The sequence below is a fragment of the Medicago truncatula genome, chromosome 6 (assembly GCF_003473485.1).
Source record: "Medicago truncatula cultivar Jemalong A17 chromosome 6, MtrunA17r5.0-ANR, whole genome shotgun sequence".
NCBI classification, from domain to species: Eukaryota; Viridiplantae; Streptophyta; class Magnoliopsida; order Fabales; family Fabaceae; genus Medicago; species Medicago truncatula.
In genome coordinates, this window is record NC_053047.1 from 32,831,924 (window position 1) to 32,844,496 (window position 12,573).

Sequence of the window (12,573 nt, forward strand, 5' to 3'; positions counted from 1 at the left end):
TCAGTATAATTACACCTGTTGGTGTCAAACACAACATATATCTGACATCGGGACACGTCTAATCCGAAGAGTGTCTGTGCTTTCATACCAATTTAAATATTTACTAAAGAAATCAAATTACACAAATTTCGATATTGAAATCAAACAAGCCTCTAAAACAGCAACCGCCTAGAGAACAAATTGACTTTGTCTTGGTCTATAAATTCAAGATCAACATTAAACTGCAGAAGAAAATAATACAAGTGATTGTTGATGATATAGATGTATGTATAAGAATGTGTTGAGAAGCCAACACATATCACTACGTGCCCAAAATTTAGCATCTCACAAAGCCATGTGTCTCACATAAGTCCAACTCATATTTTCCTCATATACACATTGTGACTATATACTTTTCATCCATGCAAAGGACCCTTTTATAAGTTTCATTTGTTTCAAACAACAATCTTTTTGATAAAAAAACATTCATCTTAAAAAGATTACATAGTTGTTTTGTTGTGAAAATCTTGGTAAAAAGAAACTTTGATGGCTACTCGTAGGTATGCTTTTGGAAGGGTTGATGAGGCTTACCATCCAGATTCTATTAGAGCTACCATAGCTGAATTTGCTTCCACTTTCATCTTTGTCTTTGCTGGAGAAGGCTCTGGCCTTGCTTTGGGTTTGTATACATTCAAAATTAACATATCTTGCTTGCATAATTATTTAACATGCATGCCATGTTATGTTATCACTAAGCACGGATACTGACACAACGCTAATAATTTGAGAAAATCTTATAATTTAGTGTAATTATATGTGTCGTGTCTGACAGTGTCAGACACTTGTCTGATACCAGAACACCTCTAATCTGAGGAGCGTCCGTGCTTCGTAGCTAATTAGCATTTGTGTTTATTTTTGGTGCATGCATGTATATCATTATAGTATGTTGATTGTGATTTTTGTGCATTGTTTTTCTTTGTTACAGTTAAGATTTACCAAGATTCAGCTTTCTCAGCTGGTGAATTGTTGGCAGTTGCACTAGCACATGCATTTGCTCTATTTGCTGCTGTGTCTTCCAGCATGCATGTATCTGGTGGTCATGTCAATCCAGCAGTGACATTTGGTGCTCTCATAGGTGGCAGGATCTCTGTCCTTCGTGCTGTCTACTATTGGATTGCTCAACTTCTAGGTGCTATTGTGGCTGCCCTCTTGCTTAGGCTTGTCACTAATAACATGGTAATCATTTTTTTGATGAATGAGTCATAACTTTTCTCATTTCTATCAGATAGAAGGAGTACCATAATTTAGGAGGAAGGGTGAGAATAGGTTAGGTCAATGTCTTTTTTGAATATGTTACATTCTATTAAGCACGGACATTCCTCGGATTAGCCGTAAGTATGTTGGACACCGACACAACACTGTGACATATAATTACACTAAATTATGCGATTTTCTTAACTTATTAGTAGTGTCGGCGTGTCAGTGTCGTGTTAGGTATCCCTATATGTCCTTCATAGGACTTAGATATGAGTCACTCATCGCGAGTTAGAGGGACTATTACTTTATGAAAGCCGACTCCTCTGCTAGTGGTGTAAACTTTCACATTCTATTTTGTGTAATATACCAATGTGGACACATGTGTCTGACACGTCTTTGACACCAACGCTGTACCAATGTGGACACATGTGTCTGACACGTCTTTGACACCAACGCTGTACCAGCACTTCAGATTAAAGGTGTCACGAGTAGATGTACACACAAGTATCTGACACTTCATACTAAAGACATGCCAGGTGTCAGTTTTTCGGCTTGTCTACGTCAATACATCATAAAAAATTAGTAAAAAAAGATTAGATAATATTTACATGATTGAAAACAATGAATTTTCTATAATATTTACATGATTGAAAAAAATGGATTTTCAGTAAGAACTCATGTGTTGCTGTGGTTTGTGTTTATTATAGAGACCAGGAGGGTTTCACCTGGCAAGGGGAATTGGTGTAGGACATGGACTTATACTTGAGATTATCATGACATTTGGACTAATGTACACAGTATATGCAACTGCAATTGATCCCAAAAGGGGCAGTATTGGAGCCATTGCACCTTTAGCAATTGGACTCATTGTTGGTGCAAATATCCTTGTTGGTGGTCCATTTGATGGAGCATGCATGAACCCTGCACTTGCTTTTGGCCCTTCTTTGGTGGGATGGAGATGGCACTACCACTGGATCTTCTGGGTTGGTCCATTCATCGGTGCAGCATTGGCAGCACTCATATATGAATATCTTGTGATCCCAACTGAGCCACCTCATGCACACCAGCCTCTTGCTCCTGAAGATTACTAGTTACCTACTTCTGTTTATCATTGTGTGTTTGTCATTAGTGTCTTGTTTGTTGTATCATTTCGTTTTTACGACTTTTTTTTGGTTTAGTTTCAATTGAGCCAATATGCTGTATTTTTCTACTGTTCTTGGGGTCTCAGCTTATGTGTATCTGTGTTGTATTGTGTGCTGCAAATAGTGAATAAAATGATAAAATTGGCATCATATTCAAATAATAACAATTGTGTGCATGTAATTATTATAAAACCAGTTGTGATTTGAGTTTAAGTCTGCAATGGCTAGACTTTCTGCTCATACACGTTGTGATTTGAGTTGATGTCTGAAATCCTTTAGTTGGTGGTTCTACGAGTGTGTTTCCTTTAATTCGTGGTTCTCTGATGTAAATTTTACTCTCTCTAAAAGCAAACAAATAGAACATAACAAACATTAACTACAGTAATAGTCATTTTAGTCTCTGAATATCTAACAAGTAGACACAGTAATAGTCATTTTGATCTCTGAATATCTAACAAGTAGACACAAGTCTCTTGATGTATCGAAACTTCAAAATGGTTCATGATTTTGTACTATGTTGTTAGACACAAGTCTCTCGATGTATCGAAACTTCAAGATGGTTCATGATTCTGTACTATATTAGTCAAATCAATCTCTTACATTACAATAATTCAATAATATTGTCATATTAATCTAATGTACTAACTTATTATCATATTAATCTCTATAAGTGCTTGTCATATCAGCCCTTATATGAAAAGAGCTATTGTCAGCATTACGAGACTATTTTAACATCAGAGACTATTTTGACTAATGAAGTGCATAATTGAAGATTATTTTGATACATTGAAGGACTATTATGGTTACACATCGAGGAAACTAAAATGACTATTACCCCAACATTAACTAATATAAGTTTGCAAAACATGTTTTGGTTGGAACATGATAGTGTGTTTTCTTAAAATAAAATGAAGCAAAAACAACCTTTCAAAATTTTTAGTATTTAAGTTGAGTAAACCTTTCACCTTCAAAATTCAAGATGTGAATTTCTAGCTACTACGTTACTTGAAAGAAAAAAAAAACTTTAACATTAATAAATAATGAATGTTATTTATTTCAACAATACAATAACAATAAATAGAGGGAAATTCTTCTTCAGTATTTTAAAGTAATAAACAAATCCAGCTTAAAAATATCAAATTAGCACTATACATCTATACTTTGCTTTTTCTTGTAAAATCTGGCTACCCAAGGAGCAAGTTTAGTGTCATGAGGTGTCCTGGGATTGACAGAGTAATAATCAGACCAAAAGCAAGGATTGAGTTTATCAGTAAACTTTTTGTCAGCATAAAGACAAAATGGTAGCCAATTTTCTCCTCCATTCATTCTTCTCTTCCTTTCCCTTGGGTAAGCTAAGGGTGCCTGTACATACCTGCAATTATGTCAACAACATTTAGCAATTCAATAAATGGTACATAAAGGAAAATCATAGCTTCAGTACTTCCCTATATCTCAAAAGAACAGTAGGTATGAAAGTTTGTATTACAAGAAAAACACCTTATGCCATCTACAACAGCATCCCAACAGAAGTGAGTATGACCAAACACATGACAAGAAGATGCATCCTTCCTTCCCATATCACCATGTATAGACCTTATTCGATCTTCAAGAGGGTCTGAACCAATTATTTTTGGGAGCTTCGGATAGAATAACATCCTCTTTTCTGGACAAAGTTCTTGCCTGTGAAGAAGCATGCTAACATATATAAAGCCATAACCAGAACATATAAAAAGCTTAAAAAACAGAACCGCACAAAACGGTCATTGAATAATAATGCATTTTAGTGTTTATGAGGAGTTATTTATTCCAATGTTGGATTTTATACACCTTTTCCTCATACAATCATGCCTTATGGGCCACTTTTCATTATATTAATATTGGTGTCCATAAGCCATAGAAGCTTGTTTGGATTGATTTATCAGAGTTTATCCACTCACACAAACATTTGTGATTGTAAGACTGAATGAGAGAGCTTACAACTAATGAGATGTCTATATATTGTTTCCAGCTTATTTCCATAAGCTCTCCATGATAGCTTACGAAAACTTATAGTTTATACGAAAACAATTTGACTTTATTTTATCTTTTGTTATAGAAATAACTTATACATAAATACTTATATAATATATATAAATAACTGCTTATGTTGTAAGCGTTGTTTATCCAAACATGACCAAATACAATTTTGCACAGAGCCTCACTCATTTTAGAAATTAGGAACACCATTACCATTGCACCGAAGAAAACATATACTAAGCAATCAACACTGTACTTTCCAACAAGTTTATGTGGTTAAGTAACCAATTAGCTGTTGAAAGCTGGAACTGAAAAAATAGCTACAATTCGAACACAGACTAATCACCTGGGAACAAAGTGGGAAAAGGAAATGATATGATCACACGTCTTCTGAATCTCCTGTATCATTTCTATTTGGTTATCATTTAGGGCATCAAAATATAAAGAGAGCGAGGTATCTCCATTTGAAAGTCCATTGGGCCAGTTACATGCATGGAAGTCCTTACACGCCTAAGAAAAATAAACAAATATAAGAAGGAAAATAAACAAATACCGTAGGTGTTAGGAAAGAAGTTGACAAAACGTATAATGAATCTATGTAACTAAATTACGCACATGAGAATTGTTAGAATTTGGGTTGAACCTAACCCAACCATACAAAACAGACTTGTAAGGTGAACAGTTTTACCCACTTATAAAATTATTGAGACCATCTCTCATCCAAAGTCGGATTCTTAACACACATCCCTCACACCCAAGACTGGACGGAGTGACCTGATAATGGTGGCCAAGTAGATCTTGGATAGACTATAATACCATCTAAGAATTTGAGTTAGGCCTTACTCGACCCCACAAAACCGAATTGTAAGGTGAGAGATGTTTCCCACTTATAAACTCATTTTCATGCCATCTATTATCCAATGTGGGACTCTTAACACATCCATCACGCCTAAAACTGTACTCTGGAGCGTAACTCAAGTGGCCCGATAACGGGTGGCAAAATAAAACTTGGAACTTGGGTCAGACCAAACTCAATCCTACAAAACCGGCCTGTAAGGTGAGGGATGTCTCCCAATTAAAAACTTATCTTCAGACCATATCTCATACAATAAGGTGGGACTCTCAACAAGAATATTATACAGAACCATAAATACTAGGATTTACATTACACTTATTGTATTGGTTCTAACAATAGGTATAGACTTATATCAAGATTGATAGATGTATAATACATGTCACTAACTCTGTAATCACAACTAGTTAGCCAAATAATTACCAGTTTTGTTAATAGTTACTACTGGGATAGATATTTATTAAAGTTCCTGTTAAACACTTAACTTACATAAAAGCCATCGTGACCTATAAATTTAGTAGTCCTCAAACACCATTGCATCATATTCATTCTCTCAGATTTAGGGAAAGAGACACTGGTTTTCTTTATGTGATTCACATTCATTTCCATTAATTTCTTTACCTATGTCTCATTTTCTCAAGAATTTCCGGCACTTTTAAAGATCAATCTAATACTCTAATTGGCAGCATTTTATGGCAACCTAAAGAAAAATTAGCTCTGTATTGCAGGGTCAGCCCAATAACTTTGAGCCCTAAAGTGAACTCTTATAAGGGCGTAGATGCTTCAATCACATGTCAAGGATCAAGTCTTGCAAAAGCTTGAGTTGTTAACTTAGGCATAGGTGTAAGAGTTAAGACTGATAGTAATTAATAACTAGTTCAGCATATTCGTTTAAAAAAACACTAGTTCAGCATATTGGTGCAAAGTAAATGCCAAACCAGCCCAAAGCATGGCATTTTCACACAACAGTAAGCAACATTTTTAGGATCTTCACATTCTGCTTTTTTATGCCACATTTGACAACACCCCGAAAGTTAAAATTCACATACATATATTACCCATAACAGAAATTAGCATAAAGTTTGTATGCAGATAGTCCTTAATCAAGCACCATGGGAAATTAAGCGCATGATCAGACCATCAATCGACGTTTTTTGAATGGCTTACTAGGAGTTTAAGAGAATAGTCACCATCTCCAAAGACGGGATGCGATAGCCTGTTATGTCTTTCTCTTTGTCAAAGCTCTGTGAAACAAGCAAATTGAACATTTTAACAGTCCCCTAAAGAAACATTTTTGAAAGATTAAGGAGATAAAACCGACACTACAGAAGTAATCACCTCATGGTACCAAGAGAACAAAGGAATGATTCCTAATGCACCCACAACCGTTGGATTTGTCTCTACTCCAATTCTCTTACATGCATCAAGCAACTTGTTAAACTTTTCAAGAGAATCAGCCTGGAGAAAAATCAGCAAAAGCGTTATCAGAATAAAAAGTATTGCAACAAAGTTTATGGGAACGAGGAAAGCAGTAAGTCTGGTTTCTGATATCATGTATAGCAATACAGACATGCACTAAAGGCTTGTTTGGATTGAGTTATTTAAGCTTATCCGGTGGCATAAACACTTTCGAGACTGTTTGGGGGAGCTTGTGAAAACAGATTATGACATGTTCATCATCTTATTTCTATAAGCTCTCCATGATAGCTTATGAAATCAGCTTATAGCTTATATGAAAATAATTAGTCTTTGTTTTATCTTTTGTTAAAGAATACTTAAGTGCTTAATTAAGTTGTTTATCTAAACATGACCTAAGCTATCTATCCCTTCAACTTGTAAAATATGAAGAAAATAGACCTAAATACGTTCATGGAATTAATGAAATAATATCAAACAAATTAACAGACTTATTTGATGAAAATACTCCAGAGGACTAAAACAAAGACACTTCAATCTTTGCGGAACTAATGGTGTTAACAAGACTACTGTGACGAAAGGTTTTAAATTGCGGTATTGGCCTTGTCTGTGTTACGATACTTGACATTGCGAAGAATTGCAGTAAAATTCGGCCAATCCAGCCTTAATCACAGCCACTTGATTGTGGAGACTGGAGACATCAACAACCTTGATGTCGTCATTCAAATTTTAAGCACAGGACTTTATTTAAAACCTGGGACAATAGTCAAATACTGACATTCGGGACTAAATTGAGGGTTTACTATAATTATATACCTAAAAGCTATGTTTGTATCAAATAATCTACATAATGCAAGAATATAGACATAATAATAAGGTTATAACGACCTTACATAATTTTGTCCCTCGCGACGACACCAAAGGTCATGATTCCCAGGAACATAGAAAACATGTTCAAATCTCTCTCTCAAAAGAGACATTGTAATAAAAAACATGTTATATGTTTCAGCAACATCACCAGCCACAAGAAGGACATCATCCTTATAATCCACAGATGACAAAGACTCAACCCACTTCAAATTCTCATCATAATCAGTATGCAAATCAGAAACCACAAACACACGCAACCCATCAGTGTCCTCTAAAGCAGAAGACAGTATTTGTTGTCTTCCAAGATTAAACCTTTTCATTCCATAATTGCAGCTAACAGTTACTTGTTTAGAGAAACATGAAGATTGATGATTATGAGGCTGTTGTGACAGTGTAAGAGAAAAAGGGCTAAACCTCACCACCATCAATGCTAACCAAAAATCTTGATCTACAATGATTCAAATTCAACAAAAAAATTATACCATGTTAAACAATTTGCAAAAGGGTAATCAAATTTATGTTCAAAATTGAAACTTGAAGGAATTTATTGGAAACATCGAAGAATATACTCAGAATCAAAACAAAACTATATGAAAGAAAAAAAAATGTACCTTTTTGTATATTGAACAATGATTTTGCGAGAAATTAGTCAAGTTTGATGATAATGATAATTTGTTATGGGTCAGTTATAAAAATGTCATTCTGAGAGGAGTAATTTGTATTAATTGCAAACAAGATAAACGAGGAAACCAGATATTTATTTGTATGTATAGAAAATGAAATTTTGGAAATTATATAATTTTGAGATTTGATTGGATTAATGTGTAAAAGAAATTAATGTTTTCTTTTAGAGGAAAATAATTTTACCCGGGTGTTACAATACATACAGTACAAATTAAATTTTAAGAATGATATTAAAAATGGTCAAAAATTAAAATGGAAGAATGAAGGTTAGAAATAGTGTTTATAAAATGGGTGTTTATAAGGTTTTGCTAGAATTTTTGTTCCCATAATTATGATTTTTTTAAATTATAATTAATTTCTTTCTTATTCAAAAACTTTAAAATAATTTTTTGTTTAATTGTAGTTTTGGTGATCTAAGTATCATAATCTTGCGAATTTTGCCACTTCTAAAAAATAATAACAAATCAGCTCTTAAGTTTACACATTTCAGTACTTTTGGTCCCAGACCAATTTTGACAAAGTGCATATGTGGCATCCACGTCACTTAAAGTGAGGTGTCATGTGTGACTTTCTACTTTCTTATACGGCCGTAATCGTAAGATTGTCATACTTAGGGGGTCAAAACTGCAATCAAGCCTAATAAATAAAGTGATTTGAGTGTCACGTAAGCATTGACCTAGTCAAAATTAGTAGGGATCAAAAGTGCAAAAGCGGGTAATTTTAGGAGGCTGATTTGTTATTGTTTTTTATAGAAGCCAAAATCGCAAGATTGTGATACCTCCTATGGGTACAAAACTGCAATTAAGCCTAATTTTTTTGAATTAATCTCAATTGATAGATACATTGTATAATACATAGATGCATTGCAAAATATATACAGTTGTCGGTATTCGAATATCAAACACCTCACTTATAATTATAAGGGCATATCTGTTGTGTTGTACTGCATACCATAAGTTTTTGAAATTTTTTACTAATATCCTTGTCTTATTGCATTCTAACTATTGGATTTTTTAGTTTGAAAATATTAATATAACCCAAAGATTTACAAATATACCCAAGTATCCCTCTCCATATTTATCGTATGAATTTTTTTTTTCTGCCCTACTTTATGTCAAAAAACACAAAAATACCCTATTTTTTTTGAAAAATTGTAGAAATATCCTACTTTTTCAGGTGTCTCTAGTACCACTCCACTTGGAGTTGCGGGGTACCCTAAAAATTGATGAAATTTTTGTCTTTATTGTACCCCTCTATTTGGAGTTGTGGGGTACTTTCACTATTTTTTTTCAAATTTTTTATATACCCCTCCATCTTACTTGCGGGGTATTTTGTGGTTTTTTTTTTTTTTAATTTTTTATTTAAATACCCCTCTACTTGGAGTAGAATGATATAATAAGGACAAAAAGAATTTGAAGCATCATATTATCTTAATAATGCATGCATAAGAAATAATAATAATAACTTAATTTAAAAAAACTAATTAAAATTATATAACAAATAAAATACCATAAAATCTACAATTATTATAAATGCCCTGCTGCCCCACACCCCCGTCTTCGACATGTCTTCCGCGATTTACTTGAGGGTCATGTTGGTCTTCCGCGATTTACCATAAAATCTACAATTATTATAAATCTCGGAAGACATCGTCGCAGACGAGAGTGTGGGACAGCAGGGCATTTATAATAATTGTAGATTTTATTGTATTTTATTTGTTATATAATTTTAATTAGTTTTTTTTTTAAATTAAGTTATTATTATTATTTTTTATGCATGTATTATTAACGTAATATATGATGCTTCAAATTATTTTTGTCCTTATTATACCACTCTACTCCAAGTAGAGGGGTATTTAAAAATTAAAAAATAAACCACAAAATACCCTGCAAGTCAAGATGGAGGGGTATATAAAAAATTCGGAAAAAAAAATAGTGAAATTACCCCGCAACTCTAAGTAGAGGGGTACAATAAAGACAAAAATTTCATCACTTTTTAGGGTACCCCGCAACTCCAAGTGGAGTGGTACCAGAGACACCTGAAAAAGTAAGGTATTTCTGCAATTTTCCAAAAAAGTAGGGTATTTTTGTGTTTTTTGGCATAAAGTAGGGCAGAAAAAAAAACTCTGATACATATCAACTTTCTTTTTACTTTTTCATTCCTTTGTCGGTTCATTTTAATATTATAGTAATACTATTGTATGAGCTCAATTTTTCATGCGATTATTCTTTCTCTCATTAAGAAGTTATCATCTCTTCTTTGGACGATTTTCTTTACTCATATCTGGAGGAAAGACAATGAATATGCTAAGAGAAATGATATTTGAACATTCATTTAATGACAACTTTTGTGACAGCTTTCTCTCTCATACTCACATTATTTTTACTTTATCTCTCTATTTTTTTGGTTTCCGTGCAAATACCTACTTTTTCCTTATAAATTTAGGGCAATGAATATAGACACTTTGAAGATGTGGAGTTCTCCTCAACAATTAGTCCTCACCTTGTACTCTATTGTACTCATTTATACTAATGTCAACTCATTTCTACTGTACTGATAGGTGCGCAATGATAGATCTATTTCCATTTTTATTTAATATTCTCACATGTTTTTTTTGAAGAAGCTAAAATGCAATTAAGCACAAAGAATGCTAAACTAGGAGTCTTAAAATAGCAACATACAAAGGAGAAGTGTGTCGTATATATACGGAACACCCATACATGTAATACAAACCACTGTAAACAAACCAAAAACACCCTCAAACTTCTACAAACAAACCAAAAACACCCTCTACTAAGGGCCCCGAAACCAATAAAAACTAAACACCAAAACCAAAAAGTCAGCTCCAAAAACCAACGTTTAAACACCCGAGCAGTAGCAAAAACAAATCTTGTGCTAAACTGTTGTTAAACCCTCCAAAAGAACCATCAAACCTACCAAAAACCCGTGTAACCGCACCTTGCTTCTCTTCTGCAGTTGAGCGCAATTAAGCACATGTAAACACCCCAAAATTATCATTACCTAAACACATACCACTCCACAAAACCACAATGAACTTGTTGAAACAAAAATCCCTTTGAAATTGTTTTTAAATGATAAACAAACTCTTGTATTAAAATTAAGAGTATAATTTTATTTGGTTATTTAATGTGTGCTCTTGAGTGAATTTTATTAAGGATAGGAAAGTCCAATTCTCACACATTGTTAAAGCCATGTATCCTTGGATGCTTATGCTCAAGCTCTCAAGAAGAATATGGTAATTCATTATTAATCAAAGAAGGTTAATTATTGAAGAATTACAAAGGAAATGCCATGCGCACAAGCAAGGGAAAATGAACAAACAGTTAATATCAATCATGTGCTAATCATTTGGAAAAGACAAGGATGATGACATAAGCCCTATGGTGTATCTTGATGAGCAAGCAAGCAAAAATTCATAAAGTAACAAGACTTGGTGACCAAGTATGCTAATATGATTAATTAATGGTGTCTTGGAGACAAAGAAATGCAAGGACAAATACGGCAATGCATCTTGGAGAACAAGATAGAAACAGTAGTAAAAAGAAAATATCTTTTTACTGTTCATGTACTTTTCACTGTTCACACACGCTCCTGGTCCATTTCAAGCTCAAGCTCTTAGTGTTAAAAGTTGAGGCCGAGGCTGGCAAGCTCAAAACTCAACGTACAAAAGATGGGACAATGGCAGTTTTGTAATTCCTATCAACAGCAAGGGCGTCTACACAAGAATGAACAGCTGCAGATATTGAAGGATGAAGGCTGGCTATAAATAGAAGCTTTCTCTCAACAAAGAAAGCATGAATTTGAAATACAATCACAAGCCTACATAAAAGCAATAAATTAATCAATCAATCTCAATATCAAAAATACTCTTACAATACTCAATCATATTTTCGGATCATCTTTTTAAGAATATTACAAACTACAATCTCTCATTCTCTTAGTAGCTTGAAAGTTGTAATTAGATCCAAACATCAAATCTAATTTTGATCGTATATCCTCAAGCCTGTAAAATCTTGAGTGATACTGTAAGCTTGCTGAAGCTAATAATATCAGTGGTGTAAGCCTGGTGAGGCTAAGAGAATACATAGTTGTATAGCCTCAAGCTCTTCAAGAGCTCGAGTGTTAGTGTAAGCCTGGTGAGGCTTAGAGAATACATATTGTTTTGCACATTGCAAAGAGGAGGAAAAAACTCCCAAGAACTAGTGGATAATCTCACAAAAGCTGTGGGGACTGGACTAACCCATATTGGGGGAACCAGGATAACGTCTCTGTGTGATCTCTCTTAAACTCTACTCTTTACTTTCTGCATTGTTTATTTTAGTATTACATATTTAC

General features: G+C 33.8%; 2 protein-coding genes across 2 annotated transcripts; one reads left to right on the forward strand and one right to left on the reverse strand.

The window, feature by feature from the left end:
- The first annotated feature begins 385 nt into the window (after positions 1 to 385).
- On the forward strand, positions 386 to 2,528 carry LOC11412649 (probable aquaporin TIP-type alpha). The gene is made up of 3 exons (XM_003619747.3): positions 386 to 658; positions 965 to 1,215; positions 1,944 to 2,528. The coding sequence occupies exons 1-3, from the start codon at positions 526 to 528 to the stop codon at positions 2,325 to 2,327; spliced, it is 768 nt and encodes a 255-aa protein (XP_003619795.1). The 5' UTR covers positions 386 to 525; the 3' UTR covers positions 2,328 to 2,528.
- Positions 2,529 to 3,446: 918 nt separating this feature from the next.
- On the reverse strand, positions 3,447 to 8,304 carry LOC11413118 (acyl-carrier-protein phosphodiesterase PptH). Its single transcript, XM_003619748.4, has 7 exons — positions 8,145 to 8,304; positions 7,557 to 7,981; positions 6,586 to 6,705; positions 6,438 to 6,491; positions 4,741 to 4,904; positions 3,876 to 4,058; positions 3,447 to 3,750 (listed from the first exon to the last, which is right to left on the reverse strand). Exons 2-7 carry the CDS (start codon positions 7,956 to 7,958, stop codon positions 3,525 to 3,527), a joined length of 1,149 nt encoding a protein of 382 aa, XP_003619796.1. The 5' UTR covers positions 7,959 to 7,981; positions 8,145 to 8,304; the 3' UTR covers positions 3,447 to 3,524.
- Between the last annotated feature and the right edge of the window lie 4,269 nt (positions 8,305 to 12,573).